Here is a 19,453-nt window from a genome sequence, read left to right as displayed (position 1 = left end):
CCCTCTTCCCTCCCAACTTTTATACTGTATATCCAGAACTGATTGCTCTCAAAATGTGTTCTTGATTGAAAGAGCTCTGTGTGAGGTGAAGCAGACCAATTAACTCAGGTCATGTGGGGAGGTGGAGGCAAGAAAAGATCTGATCAAAGATCACTTTTAAAAGTTGGATGAGTTTTCTTGGCTTTCCCAGATGATCTGCTCTCAAGAGCCCTTAAGGAACTGGCTGGAGTTACTGGAGACCCATTAAGCAGTTATTTTTGAGGCCAGTGGGTGGATGAGATGCATGAAGATTGTAGAGGAGCCAGTCAGTGCTGGATTGCAAAAGGGGGAAACAATGACCTTGGAAATCAGAGAACTTATCCGATTTGCCAGTGTTCCATAAAGAATGGGAACTTCAATCAGCTTTCAAGCATCTTGAAACCTGCTTGTTTAAAATGAGTGGTGCTGAGAATCCGCCTCCTTCTCCCACCTCCTAGGCCCAACCAAGACAGGGGACCTCCACCCTGCAGCAGAAATATCATACCGTTCAACAACACCGTGTGGTTTAGATCTCTTTTCTGCCACAAACCAGCTGAGTAAGCTTGGGTGTTACTTCACTTCTGCAACTCAGACTCCTCACCTGTAAAAAGGAAATGATTATAAAGTTCCCGTCGCAGGCATGTCCTGAGGATTCAGTGAAATGATACATGGGAGGGCTTAGAACTGGTTGGTTTGTCCTCATTCCTGTTCCTGGGAATGCCTTCACACTTGACTTTCTACCTGACCTAATTCTTCCCAGCCTTAGAGAATGCCCGAGATGTACAGGGGGATGATGAAAATAAACCTGGATTGTTCCTGGGCTTAAATACCAGGCTCACAAGGCCCTGGGTCATCCACAGTCAGGGTAGCTTTCAGGAAAACCAGTCATCCCACTGGCCCAATCTCCTTTTATACTTGAAACTCTATAATGGGATTACAACCAGATGACTTTGGAAAATCAAGGTGAGCCCCTCAGGTACTTTCAGGATACCTAGCGCCCTCTGCTTGGTCTGGCTTGGGAAAATCCCAGAGCATTCTCTGTTACTGTCCTTTGCAAACTGCCCTCCTAATCTCCCCCAAGCATTCCTATAGCACCTGTCTTGTCTTGATTTCCAGAGCCTAACTGCACCTACTCTGGCAGTTCAGAGTAAGTATTTTAAATCAGCATTGGTCCTCTGCCTAAGGTTATAATTTGAACAGAAAAATGGGAAACTGTAGTATAAGACCATCCTTAGGCTTCAGTTGCCAATCTTCCCCTCAATACTCCCCAAGCAAGAAATCCGATAATGGGTCTCATGAGTCCTGTGGGAGGTATGTTGGACTCTGTGGACCGCAACTTAAATGTGTATGCCCAGAGCAGGGCTATGCTTTGAGAGATTCGAAAATTACATGGTGCCTGAATAAGGGGCTGGACACAAGTTGCCAAAAAACATTACTTCCCTATACTCCAATAAAAATTTTAAATAATAATGAATTTTTTTAAAAAAAGCATAACTTCCACTGTTCACTTGTTTAATTATGAAGATATTTGCATTTTATCTAGTCTTCTTCACATCTTGTAGGATGTGGGATCTTAGTTCCCTGGCCAGGGATTGAACCCATGCACCCTGCAGTGAGAGTGTGGAGTTTTAACCACTGAACCACCCTTAGCCTTATTTTAAATTGGGAGAGCTGAGGTTCAGAAAGACGAGAGGTTAATAGTGACTTTCTCCATAGACTTCTATCCTGAGTGCCAGCTAAAAAGGCTTGCATAGCCCCATCGAATTTGTATTCATTCACATGTTGAGTTTACATGGCCTCTACGTTGTAAAGGCATGACATCAAGACTCAAATTCCTTGAGTATATCCATCTGAGAGCCCCCGGATGATAGAGGACAGAGAAGCAGGATGCTGTTAATCTGGCTTTGGGGCCCTTTACAACTTGGATGCACCATCCTCCCAAATTGTGCTCTGTTCTATACAATGAGGGTCTTTACCTCATCATGTGGCAGGCTGCCCACCATTTCTTTTGTACATTTTTGCCACAAGGCATTTCTTTTCCTCCTTTCCCCCTTCTGTCTACAGCCTATGTATAACCTTCAAGGCCAGTTCCTAATATATGTCTTCCAAATGTTCTGTTTCTTTCATTCAGACTTCTTAGAGCACTTGTTACAGCTTGCAGTTAGAATGTGGTGTAGTTTGCTGCTGCTCTGGCCGTGTCAGTGCTTCCTCCACCTGGTCCCTGCTCTCCAGCACGATTGTAAGCTGCCTGCGGGCAGGGATAGCGTCTTGTTTCCTCCATAGGGCCCACCGCAGTGACTTGGCGTATTCAGTACTTGAGTGGAACAAGTATTTGTAGATGAAAGATGAAAAAGTCTAGGAAAATTTTACTTAGACTGATGCGGATTGGAGTAATGTTCGATAAGTTAAAAGATGTATGTGTGGGTGGACTTTGTGGGAGTGAGGATTTAACCCAGAAGACTTGTGGAGTGTCCTTCCAGGGCTCTGGTGGCCTTTCAGTAGATGAGAGCGCTTGCTCCAGTCTCTAGAGGAAGGTTAGATGTAGCAGGGCAGAACTGTAAGCACAGGCCTAGAGCTCTTGGCCAATGAGGAGGCCTTGTGGGCCAGGGGGGCGTGGGGTTCGTAGAGGTTGGGCAGGGGCTGGGCTCAGGGAGCAAAGACCCCAAGATAAGATCACAGTGATTAAGAGGATATGAGGGCAGAGAGGAACTTACCTGGCTCAGGCAGCTCGGCTCCAGGCCCCTTTGCTGGTCTCACAGTAGCCCAGGTCAGCAGCCTGGTCTTACTTCGCCTTGATCAGAGAGAGGATGAAGAGTTGGCCAGGCTGTCAGAGAAGACCCCATCTCTCCGAAGTCTGGCAGGAGTGGGGCTTCAGTTTCCGTCTGTTCTGAGCTCTTCCTGTAGGCGTTTGGAGGGAACACACAGATGGGTCGGGCTGATGGAACTGGCTGAGTTGGGGGGAGGGAATCTTGTAGCGTGTGTGGCTCCCCTCGTGGGGGATGTCCTGCCATCATCATCTTTAGAATTCTGCCACATGAAAGACACTGGGCCTTTCAGTTCCTCACCTTCTCCAGTGACATTTGACCATTGGTGATCCGCTTCCTATAGGAAACCCTTCTCCCTGGGCGGTGGCCACTACTTCTTTGGCAGCTACATCCCCCCTGTGCTTCATCTGCCTGTCCTCAGGACACTCTCTTTGGTCCCTCTTTTTTGTAACAACGAAGCTTTGTTTTGTTTAAAATTATTTAGCTTATTTAGCCATAGGTAAAAACTCAAAAGGTAGAGAAAAGAGCTTACAATGAAAAGTAAACCTCCGAACCTGTCCTGCCCCTGCCCATTTCCCCTTCTCGGTAGTAATCAGTACCATCCTGGCTGGTGATTTGTTCTCACAGACTGACCCCTTTGGAAATCTGATGAAATTCATGAACCTGTTCTCAGATGAATGCGTGACTGCACAAACACATCAGATTGCACCATTTCACAAGAATCACAGACCCCTAAAGCCCATGTGTGGTTTGAGGCTAAGGATCCCAGCCTGTATTATACCCTCTTTCTTAGTATCTCTGTTAGTGGGTTCTTTACAAAATGAAAATGGGTTCCTTCTTCAAGGAGCCTTGTTTAGGGACAGCAGAGCATTAAACTGAGCATGGGGCCTTGTGTGATTGCCCTGCGACGCCTCCTTTCCTTGGGCTTTACTACTACTATCGTTAGGGCAGTTATTCTCATATCTGTGTCTCTTGTCCTGACTTGTTCTGAATTTCAGACTCAGCTATCTGGGGAGCAGTTGAAACTCTCCATATGGATGTATTTCTGAGCATCTCAAACTCTAGAGTCTCCAAAATGGAGCCATTTACTGGCTACCACCTCTGTCCCCTAACTGCCAGTTCCTCACCATCCTCCCATCACCTGCAACTCCTCCCTTGCTTTATACCCAGCCACTCAGTTGCCAGGTCCCACAGATTCTGCCTCTGAATTCCATGCCACCTCTCCTTTCCCATTGCTATCGCCCTCAGGATGCTTCTTCATTACTCTCCATGTATATTACTGTGATTGTCCCCTAAACTCAGCTCCCTAGGCCTTGCTTCAGCTGCTCCAGTCCACGAACACCTGTCCCCGCCTCCTCTTCCCAAAGGACCAGCCCCATCATGTCACTTACACACTCAGAGCCCTTCAGTGACTCTCACTGCCTTCCAAGTTGGGCACAAACTCCTTTGCCTGGCATTTAAGGTCCTTTGCAGTAGAGTTCCCAACCTTCTTTTCAGTGCTCATCTCTTACCCCTCCTCTTCATGTCCCGGAGGTTTCAACCCAACTGTAGAACCATCTGGTCCCTTAATGGGCCCAGTGTGTTTTCCTGCATTTTGCAATTAGAACTGCCTCTGTCCCTGGTCCCGAGTTTAGTGCTGGTTTACTCCACTATAGCCGTGTAATTTCTCTGGCCCGTTTACCACAGCCACTGCCCATGGCTCTGCCCATAGTGTCCCCTGCATTTCTTCTACAGTTCCTCTCCCTCTTCCCCTCGTCCTCACCAGAAGTGGAGCCTCAGGTGCAAAGTTTGATACAGTCACCATTAAATATCAAGCAGACATGAGTGGAATCCCAGTTCTCTTGCTTATTAACCTCAGGCAAGTAAAAGAAGTAGTAACACCTTATAGTCATTCAAGAATTGAGATAAAGTGAATAAAGTCCTAAGGACAGTGTTACTATTCTTATCATCATCTCACCACCCTGCTGGGCTGGTTCCCCTTGGCTCCTCCTCAGCTGCAGGGACTCAGGAGACATCCTTCTTCCCATCGAGCTCTGGGAATCTGGGTAGGGTGGAGTGGAGGCCTGGCCCCCAGGTGCTCAGGTAGCCGTATCCTCTGTGTAGGCATGAGGGGAGTTGGTGCCTCTGCTCTTTGTTCAAACTCATGGCTGAGGCAGCAGCAGGCGTGGGTGTCCCCAGAGGAGGCACTGACAGCTTCAGTACTCACATGGGCCTTCCAGGTGACAGCTGGGGTGGTGGGGCCCTGCCAGGGAAGGTGCAGGACGACCCCCATTAAACCCCAGCTGATGGGCCTCCCTGTTGGAGGTGGGCCCCACCTTGAACCATCCCAGGTCACAGCTGAGAGTAGTTCTGGGCACAAAATGTAGCCTCCAGCCTGCTCCTTGCAGGATTAAGGGGTAAGGAGATGGGGACTTGATCACCGAGTTACCGAGTTATTCTAGCAGGACCCTGCTCCTCCCCAGGCCTGTTTTTTCATTGGCAAAGGGACAAGTTGCACTCTGTTCTCTAGGGACCTTTTTCGACTTGTCATGGACTACTCAGACTAAGTTTCGGAGCCTCCCTAGAACTGTAAGACGAAGGCTTATAGGTGCAGGGAACCTAAATCCATCCATCCCTTTCTTGGGAGCTTTGAGAACAGAGAGTCAAAGTGAGCAAGTGCAGTAAAAAAATTCTTTATTGAAAAGAGGTGGTCCCCTTAGTGTTGCCTCCTGGGTCCTGGCCAAAGGCAGGTTGCCACCCCTCAAATCTTCAGGCAAAAGTCTCTGCGCGCCTTACCTTTAATAACCTTAAAGGGGAATTGCCGTGGTGCCGCGGTAAGTGCCAGAATCTGAAGAACACCGCTTCCAGGCCCTGCCTTTAAGAACTTAAGGGCAAAGTGGACAAGTGCACCAGATCAGAGACGGGACGCTGTAGGAGTCTCAAAGAAGAGGCTCTGTGACTTTAAGAATCTCTTACGATGAGGCATGTTCGCGCTGAGTACAAACGTGGGAAACTGTAAAGAAGTCTAGAAAGCTGTCTTCCAGTTCTTGCTTTTAGCATCTCTTTACAGGAGAGGTGGTCAAGCGCGAATTAATAAAAAAAAATCCCTTGCAGAGCTACTTTCCTCCCCGCCCTCCAGAAGCCGCCCCGCCCAGCGGCCGCAGCGCGCCCTCCACGGGTTCGCGTCCTCTCTTGCCAGGAGCCTAGAGGCCGGGAGGTAAAAGGAGAGCGCATGAAGCGGGTGGGGCGACGCCCGCCGGGGTCTGGGGGCGGGGGCCCAGCCTCACGCGGTCACAGCAAGGTGTCCCGGGAGTGTTTGGTTTCCTAGACGGTCTTTATGGAGGAAGCCGAGCGAGGGCGGGGCGGGGCGGGGTTAGGGGGCGGGTAGAGAGCGCGGTGACCATGGCGACCACGGCTCAGAGCACGGAGAGGTCGTGGCACGATCTGGAGCGCTGCTTAAAGAACTTGGCGTTGCGCGGCACCAGGTTGGCAAGGAAGCGCTTGGCCTTCTTGGTGAGGCTCTCGCGACGCGCGGGCGGAGCGGGGCCCTCGGGGCTGCCCCACTCCGGCCGCGGGCCCCCGGCGCCATTCCGGCCCCGCCGCAGCCGGATCTGGCGCACCGCTCCTTCGAAGAGCTCCCTCGTGTTGTGGTGCAGCGCGGCCGACGTCTCGATGTGCTTGCAGCTCAGTGTCCCTGCCAGATGGCGGCCCTCTACGAGAAGGGACCTCTTCAGGCTCCGCCCGCCCACTGGGCTGCGCTAGGCCCGGGATAGGGCGAGGCTGGACCTGGGGGCTCCAGGGCGTGCAGTGAAAAGGGATTGGGGCAAGTCAATCTCTTGCACAGAGGGAACAAGCAAGGATCAATTGGAGGGCGGTGGTGATGGGGAAGGGGAGGGAGAAAAGGGCCTTCAGAAGAGGTGAGGGGGAGTGAAGAGAGGGTCTCAAGCCCTAGGCGTGGGCATTGAAAGTCTGCCCTTAACCTGGGGCCAATTGCAATTTTGTGCACCTAGGAGGGTAAAGGCCTTATGGAGAAGAGATGACCTAGAAAGGAGAGAATCCTCTGAGATTGCAAATATGGATGAGGGTCAGGGTACTCACCCTCCAGTGAGACCTCCCGGGAACGGGCCAGGTCACTCTTGTTTCCAACAAGGATGACAGGAAGGTCGTGGTGGGGCCTCCCAGCCCTGAGCCGAAGTAGGGTCTCTGGAACTTTGGAGAAGCTTCGTCGGTCGGTGACTGAGAAGACGATGAGAAAGGCATCCCCCATCTGAAGGCAGTGGTCCCGCAGCCACCCCCCTGCATCCCCCTGCAGATGGGCAGAAAGTTGTGGGATGTCAGGGCTGGGGGCACGGAAGAACCTGCCCAGCACCTGCACCTCAGGGATGAGGGACCAGGATGTGAGGGCAAAGCCACCTGCTTAGGACACAGCATTCTGCCAAACACATCTAATACTCAGAGTGTGTTTGTGGAGGGGGGAGAAGTTTGTAATGTGAGCCCCACAGGGGCAAATGGGGGACATAGGATCCTAGACTAGGGTAGTCCATCCTACTTTCTTATGCCTAAGCTCTTCGAAAATGAATGCTATTCAAGTGTATGCAATCTGGCCTCTCATTTCTGCATAGTAATCATTTATGTCCATATAGTCACAGGGCCTCACTTTTTTTTTCCTTCCCTGACATTACAAAGCCCTGAGCTCCTGTCCTGTCAGATCAGTCTCTTCTAGGCTAAAAAATGTACAGAGTGGGTCTATTTCAGGGTTTCCAGCCTGGCTTCCAGCTGCAGAGTTTGTCAAATTCAGATCCTAACATTCCTCTGGGTCAGAAGATCCTGAAAACCAAACAGCAGTTCTCAATGCAATGGTGTATACATGGGTGTCAGCCTTTGTTCTCTGAGACCATGTATATGAAGGGTCAGGTTCCATTACTGTTAAAACCAGGGTACCAGCCTTCAGTCTTCAGCCAAGACTTTGCCCCTCCTCGGTTCTCCCAGGTTTCATCATCTGCTTGCAGCCACATCTTAGTTCTTACCTGTTCCCAGATGTCATAAACAACTAGAGTCACTTCCTCCTTATCCACCATGATGCGTCTCTCATAGGTGTCCTCTGTTGGGAAATAGAGCCAAGGAAGAGAGCCCATTAGGAGGCTCCCCAACACCTGTAAGACCTGGTAAACAGGGACCCCCTCCAGAGAGGTTGCCACAGAAAGCACTGGAACAGTTTCTAAGTTCTGGCCTCCGGGACTGCACATGCCTTGAGCTCTTCCATCCCTTACTAGGGCTCCAGAGGTGCCTTCAACCCTTGCAGGGCTCCCCCAAATACCTGGGTTCTCCAGCTCGTGAGCACTGTCTCCTTGGAGACCACCGAAAGTGCCTGCTAGGGTGCTCTTGCCCACGCCGCTCTCCCCCACCAGCATGACCTTGAAGATGCCATCCTTTTGGGTGGGGGCTGCCTCCCCTGAGCCCAGGGAGTCAGAGGAGCCAGAGGATGAGGCTTGAGGTGGCCAGTCAAGTTCATCTATAGCCTGGGCCCGCCGCAGCTGGTGCTTGTAGGGGACAGGCATACTGCCTCTTCGTCTGGGGGCCCCTGGGGCAGGGGGTGGCCCGCCCCGGTCCAACCCTGCCAACAGTTTCTCTGGTTTCTTCAGCAGTGTGGCATCTGCTTCTGGGGGGACAAAGAGAAGGAAGCTAATGAGTGGGGTAGGCCTAGTCATCTGCAGCAGGCTCAGTTCTGGCTGTTCCAGCCTCAGAAGCCCCGTCGATGACCCTGACCCAGAAGGAGCTGATAATTTTTGTCTGACCTCTTCCATAGAACACCAGAAGCCTGAACTGGTGGGGCTCCCAGGAGCTGACCTGAAGGCTTGCCCAGCGTGGTTCCAGCCACAACCTGTTCAAAACATGCCTCATGCAGGGGAGGCACCTGTGCGCAGGCTCACACTCCCACACACACTTCACACTGACACACAGTCACACCCCCAGACTAGGCCTCTGGCCGGGTTGGGGAGAGGGGCTGCCACTCCTTCCAGTGAGAGGCCCTGCCCTCTCCTGCTTCCTGCACCGGCTGATCTCCACACTGGGGAGGGGCCCAGGGGATGGGAAATGAGCTACTGCCCCGGTTTTGGGGCTGGGTACTGACAGAGTCAAAAACTTTGTGGGGAGCTGCTTCCCAGGGAAGGGCCTTTTCTCAGATGTGTGTGTGGGGTCTCCATGGGTGTGTGGAAGGGGCTGCCTCTTCCCATGGCCCTGTAGGGACGTCCTGCAGTGCATGGCTATGTGTGAGTCCTACTGCACCCCTGGCTGTCCCTGTGAGTCCCAGACAATATTCTGTTCACGGCTGGGTGGAGGGAGGGAGAGAGAAATAGCGAGAGAGCGGGAGCAGGGAGAGTGACAGTGCACGGGTCAGGGTAACTGGAGGAGGAAGGAGACACAACAAAGGGGGACGCAGAGAGGCTGGAAATAGCCCAGGATCAATACTTGACTGGCAGCCAGGGCCTCCAGGAGCCAGAGAAACCCTTACAACAGGTCCCCAGGGTAGCCCCCTGCCCGTGATTCCCAGGCTTGTGGGCTGCCCCTTGTCTTTCCCCTTTCCTTCCAGCCCATCCCAACCTCTCAGGAATGAGGCAGACCTAGGGGCTAAGTACCAGTTTCTCCAGCAAAACCCTGGGTGATGGATGAAGGGACATTTAGGCAGCCCCGCTCTGACCCCCCTACTTAGCCCAGCCCTGGTGTTGGCAGGTGGCTCCCTCATTTCTCCAGTGGCTCTTCCCTTCTTGTTGGGTTCAAGCTCCTTCAACCCCTAATTCTGACCTCCCCACCAAAGCTTCAGCTCCCACCCGCATGGCTTCAGCCAGAACCTGTCAGCTTAGCTCTCACCTGGTGTGGGTGTCTCTGGAGGAGAGGCCCGGTGGCTGCTGGAGGGGCAGAGTGCTGTGGTTTCCGTGTCGGTGTCCATGTCGGTGTCGAAGTCCGTATGCATCGTTGTGCGTGTGCAGCCCGGCAGCTTGCAGCACCCGCTCGCTCACTCGGCAGCACTGTCAGCTTTTCCCTTTAAATACCAAACCCCGGCCAATGCTCGCCACCCCCCACACCTGGGGAGATAGCCCCGCCCCCTGATGAGGTCACATATGCTAATAAACTGTGATGTCAGCGGGATTCCCTCCTTTCTGTCCCCCCGCCCCCCAATCCCCCGTCCTTTGTGTCGCTTTCTTCTGGGGCACACCCACAGCGGAGTCTGGTTAACATGTGAACAGAACAAAGTCAGAGGGGCAGAAGAGACAGGTTCAGAGAAGTGGGGCGAGAGGTCATGGGTAAGGGAGCTGAGGATGGGAGGAATCAAGGATCCAGGACTTTGGTGGTCTTCCTCCAGGAGCTAGGACTATGTGTCATATGTCTGCGTATCCTAACCCCTTAGCCCAACGTTCAGCCCCGAGTGGGTGCCCAGTAGCTAGATGGAGGGGCTGAAGGAAGAAACCAAAAAAGACAGGGACAGGAGGACCGCCACCCTGCCACCAAGCTTTCCTGTCGCCCCCTCCTTCTGCCTGTAGCCCCTTCTGGGCTAAGACCCACAGAAGTACCCATTTCCCAGCCTGGCCTCTAGGCAGATGGGGGCTTTGAGGAGGGAGACATGGCGCTTTGTTTGGGCAGCTTCGTTTTTTCACTTGGTTCAGATAGGTACAAACCACTGTGGAGACTTCCTACCTGTCCCTTCGTCCCAGGCCCACCAACCTCGTGTTAATCAGAGCAGGAAAAAGGGGAGGGGCAGCTAGCCATCTGGAAGTTCCCAGCGCGCAGGCTGCAGGCGGGTAAGCCCCCTCTGGTGCTCTCTGGAGCAGCCCCGGGCCTTCTGGGCTATACCGGCAGTGACACCCACCTCTCTGGGGAAAGCCAAGGTAGAGGCACTGCTCTACTGCATCTTTTCTGCCAGGGCCCTTCCACTCTGGGCTCCCACTCTTGTCTTCCTGACATCCTCAAGGACCCAAACACGCATCTCGATTTACTGGCCCCTTCTCACCCCAGTTTTGTCAGATGCTGTACTAAGCACCTTCCTGAATTATCTCCTTTCATCCTCATGACCCTGAGGCTCAGAGTGATAGGTGAGTGGCCTGTCCTCCAGATCAATCATGCAGCTGGAAAATGGGGACACCATGATTCCCACCCAGATCCTTCCAGTGCCAGAGACTATCTTTCATCTGTCTTTGTCTTAAATATTCCAGCTGTCTCCTATTATTGGGAACAATCTTTATTGCCATCTTCAGTGGATTTTTCCAATTGAAGCAAATAGTGATCTGGGGATTACTAGTGCAGTATGTGGACGGAGGTCAGTTACAGGGCAACAGTGTAGGGTCTAGCAGAAGAACTATTAAACAGCTACAATCCTTGTGTGCTTCACCGGACAGACTTACAGTCCTCAATCACAGCCTACTTGTCCTTAACTTTATTCACAATTTTAATGTTCCACCTATGTTCCTGTACTTGAAGATTAGAAGTACATCTATAGCAGCTAGTGACCTCTACAGTAGCTAACTGTAAGAGAAACATCACAGAAAACTTTTAAAGCAGTCCTAACATTTAAAAAGTGGTCTAAGGTCATCTGGCATTAAGGCGAATAGCTTTTCTGACACTGTTCACAGCTTCTGAAGACATTGCTGCAGAGTTCTTTGGTTGCTGAGTGATCCTCAGCTATCCAGAAGGATTTATGTTATATTGCAGATGTGCTGGAGATGAGTGTAATGTTTTAGAATGACTTCTTCCCAAAATGAGTTTTTTTTAAGTTTTAAATTATAAAGGGGTGAGCTTTATATATCTGGAAAGCGCATTTAGATGGTAGAATTCATTTCTATGATACTAGGTAAGAGTGCCAGCGTCTGCAGAGCCCAGCGAGGACTCTTGACCATGACTTCTGCGGGCTCTCAATCTAGCCTCAGGCCACAGATGCAGGCTGGGTTTCATCTTGAACCATCATCTCTCTCATCCCACTGGTAAGTGGCTGTGCACTTGCCCGGCTTGAGGCTCCCTCAGGAATTGGAGGTTCTTTATAATAATGGGACAGACTGAGATTTACTGGACCAGTCTTGTAATTCTTCTGAAGCTGCTGTGAGCCTGTGAATTGGGTCTGTGGTATCCATGGCACAGCTTTGTTGTGAGGGTTAGCTACACCTGATAAAGGGTCTGATATGCAGCAGGTTCCCCTGCCATTTCATGCTCCACAGCCTCAGGCAGTGTGGCTGGGTATCCCTCTCCCCTCCCAGCACGGCCTGGAGCTTGCTTTAGGTCCAGATTCTGCTCCTCAAGAACCAAATTCCGGTATCTGCTCAGATTGTCTGATTCTCAGGCTGATTCTCATAACTTAGATCATCTCCCTCCTTCCCACCAAGAGCCTTTGCTTGAGTCCCATGCTGGGTACTGGGTGTCCTATCTTGACAGGATTTGGAGTCACCTCGTTTCTTTTGCCTTGAGCCATGGTGAAAATAAACTTGGGCGATAGCCCCCCCGTGTCCCACCCTTACCTGGATATGACGCTCCGTCTTCATATCCCATTATGCCGGTAAAAGGTCAACCCTCTCTCCCTGCCACTGGGGCTTCCCTAGGTTCCTGCTTGCTGGGAGGAAATCCTGAACAATTAGTGCTGGGTGTGAGGACACTGACAGGGTGTAAGCAACAGGGCCCCTCCAGCAGAGGGGTGGGGATATGCCAGGCCAGGCAGGAAGGGGAAAATGAACCTAAGGGGGAGCCCATTTCTCTGGGGACTGATTCTGTTAGGGAATGCCTCAGCTCTGCTTCTGTAGGCATCACACCCACTTCCATAGGCTCTTTCTAAATCCTTTTAATCCATTAATTTTCCTTTTAAACTCTGGGACAGCTCTGTCACCTTGCTTACCACACACTGGTAAGCAAGCATATGTCCCAGCAGTTTTCACTGATCGTTCCCTCCATTACCCTCTCCAGCTCTTGGGGTCCCTCCTACAGCCCTAGCCCTCACTGTCTGCTTAGTTTGCTTATCCTGTGGCCTCTCACCTTGCCTAAAATTTACAACTCTTTTCCAACTACTGACAGCATTCTTTAGGATCTAGTTTGGACCCTCTTCCAGGAAGACCTCTTGGATTTGGCCAAGGTGATGCTAGCATCTTCATACCCTGAATGATGATGATTTTTCTCAGGATGCATCTTTGTCTGCTTTGGGGCATGCTGGATGAGAGTTCATCTGTCTTGCTTAGGACAGACTGAAATGCTTGGTGGGGTGGAGGATGGGGGGCAGAGTGCTCCACCAGGGACAGTCTGCTTCTGTGATAAGTGCTCTGAGAGTCCTCCAAAAATGGGAAGTTTCCCAGCTGCAGGGCCCCACTGGCTCATGACTTCTGAGAGCCTGGCAGTAAGGAGGCTTGGTGCTCACTGCTGGTGTCAGGCACTATAGAGATGGGCCCCTGGCAGTAAGTGGAGATGGAGAGACTTATTCTTGGGGTTCCTAGAATTTTCTTACCCTCTGAGTGGTATAAAAACTAAGGATGGGTGATCTGAAGATAAACAGGAAAAGGGCAGGAGGTGAGGGCAGAGAAAAGGCCTTCATAGCGACGAGCAAGGTGAGGGGAGCATAAGCTGAGCTAGATAGAGAGGCGGGGCCCAGGAGCACAGCTCACTTACAGTCTGAAGTTTCTGATTCCTTTATTTTCAACCTTGGCTTCCTGGGCAACAACCTAGCTATGGGACAGGAGCATTTGTTGTGCTCTTCTTATGAGCCAGGCCTTGTAGCAGGGATCACTGTTGGCAAAACCTCAGGCCCTGCCCAAATCCTCCCTTGGGGGCTGGAGGTCTCCAGCCAGTTGGCATTCTGGTGCATAAGGCCACTTTTGGGTGGGTTTGGCAAGGATGGAGTGTCCAGGCCCATGACTTTTAAGAACTTTACTTTTTAAAAACAGCCACTAACTGGTGGCAATGTGGGGAGAGGGTGGTGGTAGACTGTGGCCTCTGGCCATGTGGAGAGGGGGCTCTGTGAGGGCCCTCTCCCTGTCTGAGGGACACCTAACTTGATAGAAGCTACCTGGGATCAACGGAAGGCCCATCAAGTCCCCTCAGACTGAGGGACAGGGAGGGAAGTAGTGGATGGGAAGCTGAGCTGCCCTCTATAGGGTTGCTGTCTCTGTGAACAGAGTGCCCAAGGGAGCTAGGTCACCTCAGGCCAGCAGTGGCTCATCCTCCGCTTCGACCACCCAGACCCCAGGTTCAGCCAATGGCACCAGCAGCACATCGTCCTCATCCTCTGGGGACAGGACTGTTGTGTGGGGCCCAGGTGGCGCCCGGGTTGGTCCAGGGGGCCGCAGGCTGGGCAGAAGGCGGCCTCGCAGGGCCTGTACCACTCCAGACAGCAGTGATGGCTCCAAGGGCACTGCAGGCAGTGGCCCTGGGGCTTCAGGGACAGTAGGGAAGGCTGGGGATGTGCTGGAAGGTGGCAGTGGAGCCTTGACAGGCAGCGGAGGTGCCTGTTCCCCATCTTGCCCACCCACTGCCCCGCCCTCATGGGCTGGACCTGTGCTGCCATCTAAGGTCTCAGGAGGAGCAGCAGATGGTGTGACCTGGGATCTGGTTTCAGGGGTCCGGGCTGGGGGGTTGGTTCGGGGAAGCAAGCCCCAGCGGCGAAGACGGCGCACCAGGCGGCGCATAGAGCGGCCCCGCTGGCGGCGGCGGGCACCGGAGGTGCTCCCTGGAGTCATGTCCTGGCGCAGGATCTGTAGCAGAGAACGCAGATTGCCCAGAACAGAGTTCTGCAAGGAGAGGAGAAAGACGTCAGAGTCGGAAGGGGTGGGGACAGCCACAGGGGGCTGGAGTGGCAGGTGGTCTGGTTGGGGAGGGTGACTTACATCATTAGGGTTCTCTGTAGGGAAGTCCTCTACAGGGGGGATGGCGCCCTGGGCAATGAGCTGCCCATAGGAGGGAGGTGCCTGCTGCTGCACAATCTCAGCCTCCATCCGGGAGAGGGGGGCGAAGATGCTGGAAGGCATGAGGGCTGCTCAGTCACAGGTGCCGGTGACCAGAGCTGCCTGTCCCAACCCAGACAGGCCTCTACTCCACACCCAGGCCAGGATACCTGGCATTATGCCCTGGCTCTCCAAAGTCATCTGAGATCTCCCTCCTTCCTTGAGGTGGCTTTCGAGATCTAGATGTGTCCCTCCCTCAGGGGAGCACACCTGTCCCCAAGTGACATAGCCCCAGGAGTGCAGCCAGCAGCTGGCCACAGAGCCTGTCCCCCATGTGCATACCCTCAGACCTCCTGTGGCCACACAGGCCCTGCCCCGCCCTCAGGGCCCCCTCCTCTACCGCCAGCTGCACTCCCACTGACCTGTACTCCTGGGTGCGAATGGCATAGAGCTTGCAGGTGCAGCCCAGGGCGATGACCAGCAGCAAGCCGCACACGAGGCTGCCAATGACGGCGGCGGTAATGACCTTGCGGGGCAGGGCGTAGGAGCAGTCCCACTCGTCACTGCCATCAGCACAGTCCGGCTGCCCGTCGCACACCCACGTCTCATACACGCACTTCTCATCCCGGCACCGGAAGTTGCCCGGCTGGCAGTGGCGACAGCGTCTCTCATCTGCTCCATCGGCACAGAAGGTCTGGTAGTTACAGCGGTCAGCGGGCAGGTAGCAGGCTGTGGCCCCAGGGGTGCCAGCAGCCCCACAGGGGTAGTGTCCAGGTGGGCAGCTGGGACAGTTCTCCTCGTCCGTGCCATCCGCACAGTCCCATGAGCCGTCGCAGCGCTGTGCCTCGCTGTAGCAGCGCTCGCCGAGGCCTTCGCTAGCCCCCAAGCCAGAGCTTAAGCCGCACGGTCGGTCCCAAGGCAGGCAGTAGCCCCGCACGTGGTAGGTGGCATTGAAGCCCCGACCAGTGCTCCAAGGGACTGTGCGGTAGTCCACTGTGGCCTGGCCAGACAGTGTCTCCACAGTGACAGCCTTGCCATTACTGAAGTGGGTGAGACTTCGCAGCAGCCGGAGGGTCTCGAGGGGCCCCGCGCCATCATATACACGCACTGCATCCTCGTAGCCTAGATCCAGGGCCGTGAAGCGCACTGCCAGGCGCCGGCCATCGCGTGGGTCCAGCAGCCAGCGGCAAGACTGGGGCTGGGAGACTGAGGCCAGGTGTGAGTATCCGAGGGAGGAGAAGACCCCATAGAAGTCCTCTAAGGTGTGATTGCAGGGTGGGGTGAGGACAGGGGCTAGGTCCAAGTCAGGGAATGGGTCTGAGCTGCAACCTGCCTCATCAGAGCCGTCGCCACAGGCGTCGACCCCATCACAGCGCTGGAACAGGGGCACGCAGCGGTGGTTCAGGCACTGGAACTCCTCCTGCAGGCACATCAGCCAATCTGTAGAGGCACCACGGAGAGGGGCTGTGAAGCACTGGGGCGGGCAGGATCCTTCCCTCCTCCCAGGGGCTTCTATTGCCTGTTCTAAGAGCTACAAGAGCCCTGTCCAGCCCACCTTGGCTGTAAGAGAGCAGGAAGCCCTGGCCCATGGGAGCTCTGGCCCCGACATAGCTGTAGGTGATGGTGACGTTGCCTCCAGGCAGTTGCAGAGGGCTGGCAGGTGCCTCACACAGGGAGATCTGCGGCTGGATGGGGGAGCGCAGGGTTAAGCGCTCTGAGCCACAGGCCAGATGCAGTTTTTGGAACCTACAGGGGTGAAGGAGAGCAGGACGTAAGATATTCCTGACCGCTGCTGGCTTCTTCCTCCCCCAACAGTTGTCAAGCCTCTTCTTCCCCAAGCAGCACAAACACCTGCTTATCCACAGTCCAAACGGTCAGATGAAAATGGAGTTAGCCAAATTCCTTTGTAATCAAGGCAACAGCCCTAACAGAGGCCCGTGGTACCTGAGACCATGAGAACATCTTAGAGCCTCTTGGAAAAACTGCCTTGTGTTCTGGACTGAGTTAGACTGATTGCTTTCCTGTTGTTGCAGCACTGTCACCCAAGTATGGTGCTGGCAACTACCGTAAGCTTAACCAGAACTCACCATCCCCTCCCAGTGCCCAGTGGTGAGACCTGAGATCACTGTAGCATTCTGATCCCTCTGCTCCAACAAGCTCTCCCCAGACGGCCTCTCTTTTCACCTATCCTTTTCTGGGTAAATTCATGGGAAGTGACCTGTGTGAAGCAAACAGCCAGGTACTTAACATGGGCCCCAACCCCACAGCCCAAAGTTGGAGGAGCCCAGGGAGACCTGGACTGTTTAAAAGATCTGAGGAGGCTGAGGAAGGTTCTGGAGTGACTGTTGTCCTTCAGAGATGACAGGACCCAAGCTAGATGTCCACTCCAGTCCACCTGCAATTTATTGTGTCTGGCCCCAAACAAGCCAGGCTTTTAGGGCAGATGACGCCATATCTAACTCTCCTCTTTCCCGTTGACAGGATGGAAGCTCCATGGAGAAGTGCTCCCCGGAGGCTTCTCCCTGGTAGAGGAGGGGGAGTGGGGGAAAGGTATAGGGTTGTGCCTGCACTCACCTGACCGTTACCGTCTGCTCCTTCCTGCCCAGGATGAGCCAGGTACAGTTGGCAGGGGAGCTGCGGCTGTCCCGGCCCACAGGCCTCTGTAAGGTGCCTTGCACTTCCAAGAGCACCGCTGGTGGGTCCTCACAGGCTAGAGAAAGAGAGGAATGTCGGGGCATCAGTCGAGAGCCCCTTACCATCACACCCCTGCCCAGGCTTGAGGTCTTCGAGGGCCTGGGCTCTTCGGAAGGAGCACAGACACTCCCCCGCTCCAGCCACACACTCACTACAGGCATAGTCTTCAGGCAGCCTCCTCCTCTCCTCCCTCATAATAATTCCACTTTACATATCAACACCACAAACAACATGAGGTCTGCTTTGTGCCAGCCACTGGGCCAGGAGGAACAGGAAATACTGTTTCTATCCTCAGGGAGACTACATTTTGGCTAGGCAGATTAAGGATGGATATTTGGGGGAAAAGGAAAAAGTACATAACTACCAGCTGAGGGCTTACGCTGGGTCTCAGTTTCTTCATCTGTTAAAAAAAAAAAAAGGTGGATGACGTCCACTCTAAAACTATGGTAGGTACTAGAGGAATTCAAGGAAGAGAAAGTTTTGAGTTCTCATTACCTACCAAGGCCATGGGACCCCTGGGGCATCCTCTACTCACCAGGATTCGGGAAAATGATCCTATCTGGGTGGGCCACAGTGCCTCCTAGAGGAAGAGCGAGAAAGGGCAAGAGTCATGCTTCCGAGTTTCCTTCACCTGAGCAACTCAAGGAGGAACGAGAGCCATTTGCGGCTTCCGGGTAGTTTACGGGAAGGGGTGGTGGAGCAGAGGAAGACAGTGGTGTGTGACCTCGAAGGAAGGTCTGGCAGCACGGCCTATGGGTTGGGTACAGTGATTTACAGAAGTCAGAGACTGAGGGAACGGCTGGAGATTTCCCCGGGGCTGGGCAGGCAGTGCCGGGGCGGCGGCAGGGGGTGGAGGGCACGAGCGGGCAGGTTCAGGTGAGGAGCCGTGTAGCGGGAAAGGAGCTAGAGCCCTATGGGCCCGGTGAGAGCCCCGGGAGCGGGGTGCTGGGCGAGTAGTCCCGTTTCGGTTTCTTACCCAGGAAGAGGAGAAGGATGGCCGGCAGCATCGTGAGCCGTCCGGAGGTGCAGGAACAGTCCCGGAGCTTCCGTCGTTTATTCAGTGGGGAGGCGGCGCCGCTCCGGGCGTCCTGGCTCCCCGGTGCCGCCTCCCCGAGGGGGCTCCATGGCCCAGGCTCCCCGACCGATGCTCTAGATGCCAGGGCTGGGGACGGGTCGGGGGCGGCAGCGGCCCGGGTGCAGGGGCGGTGCCTCTAGCCAACTTCTGAGTTGTTTTCCCCGGCCGCCGCCGCTCTCTCTCCGAGGCCAGTCCCCGAAGCCCCGGAAATCGGCTCGAAGCCTGACGCTGGGGCGCGCCCTCGCCTAGAGCCCGCCCGCAGGCCGCGAGCGCTCAGGTCCAGGCCTGGCCGCCACCTGCCGGGGCTTGAGGCCACTTCCTCTTTGGGCCAAACTTTACCGACTGTCAGCCCCCAGGGCTGGCCCGGGCGCTGCTCAACTTCTCCAGCGCGTCCAACCCGCGGAACGCGGCAGAGGAGTGGGGGAGGGGTCAGGCGACTCGGTCCAGCGCCCAGCCCCTTGCCCAGACGGTACCCCAGCCGGCCCCAGGGTTGGAGAAGCCCGGGCGGAGGAGGGGGCGGGAGACGAGCATAGCCACACCTCTGCCAATCAACGCGCGCCCCGCCCGCCGGCCCGTCTTAACCCTTTTCCGGTTCTGCCGAGTCTTGTCACGCTGGCTTTTAAGGCGTTCACCCCTACTTTTAACTCTGCTTTGTTTAGTCCTTTCCGTGTAACGTTAGTTACAGGACACGTTTGTCGGAGGACCACTGCTTATTCTGTAACTGTCATGTCTTTCCTTTGGACCCTTAAGCTCTCAGTACTTCTCTCGTCCCAATGTCTGGGATCAGGTAGCACTTTTTTTTTTGTGAGCCTCTATTACAGCAATTACCACACTGTGTTATAACTATTTGTTTACTCTTTCCTGACCCCGCCCCCGCCCCGCCCCTTCTGTGGAAACTGAAACTTCCTGTAGGTTGGGGCCTAGACTGTTTACCTTTGTACCCACAATGCTTCTCGCCTGCTGAGACACAGTAATTCAACAAACGAATAAATGGTGCCTTCTCTACTTGCTGTCTCTGT

The 19,453-nt window shown here is 54.1% G+C and overlaps 2 protein-coding genes across 2 annotated transcripts; both read right to left on the bottom strand.

Moving 5' to 3' along the window:
- Nucleotides 1-6,178: 6,178 nt before the first annotated feature.
- On the bottom strand, nucleotides 6,179-9,732 carry REM2 (RRAD and GEM like GTPase 2). Its single transcript, XM_068966525.1, has 5 exons — nucleotides 9,630-9,732; nucleotides 8,080-8,421; nucleotides 7,790-7,863; nucleotides 6,861-7,068; nucleotides 6,179-6,474 (listed from the first exon to the last, which is right to left on the bottom strand). Exons 1-5 carry the CDS (start codon nucleotides 9,730-9,732, stop codon nucleotides 6,179-6,181), a joined length of 1,023 nt encoding a protein of 340 aa, XP_068822626.1.
- A 3,673-nt stretch (nucleotides 9,733-13,405) lies between these two features.
- LRP10 (LDL receptor related protein 10) lies at nucleotides 13,406-18,915 on the bottom strand. The gene is made up of 7 exons (XM_068963885.1): nucleotides 18,336-18,915; nucleotides 17,895-17,939; nucleotides 17,240-17,375; nucleotides 16,221-16,411; nucleotides 15,088-16,105; nucleotides 14,609-14,738; nucleotides 13,406-14,512 (listed from the first exon to the last, which is right to left on the bottom strand). Exons 1-7 carry the CDS (start codon nucleotides 18,364-18,366, stop codon nucleotides 13,925-13,927), a joined length of 2,139 nt encoding a protein of 712 aa, XP_068819986.1. The 5' UTR covers nucleotides 18,367-18,915; the 3' UTR covers nucleotides 13,406-13,924.
- Nucleotides 18,916-19,453: the final 538 nt, after the last annotated feature.

This window comes from Capricornis sumatraensis, chromosome 2 (assembly GCF_032405125.1).
Source record: "Capricornis sumatraensis isolate serow.1 chromosome 2, serow.2, whole genome shotgun sequence".
In the NCBI taxonomy this organism is placed as follows: domain Eukaryota; kingdom Metazoa; phylum Chordata; class Mammalia; order Artiodactyla; family Bovidae; genus Capricornis; species Capricornis sumatraensis.
Note: the sequence above shows the minus strand (reverse complement) of the source record. Positions and strands in the feature narration are given on the sequence as shown.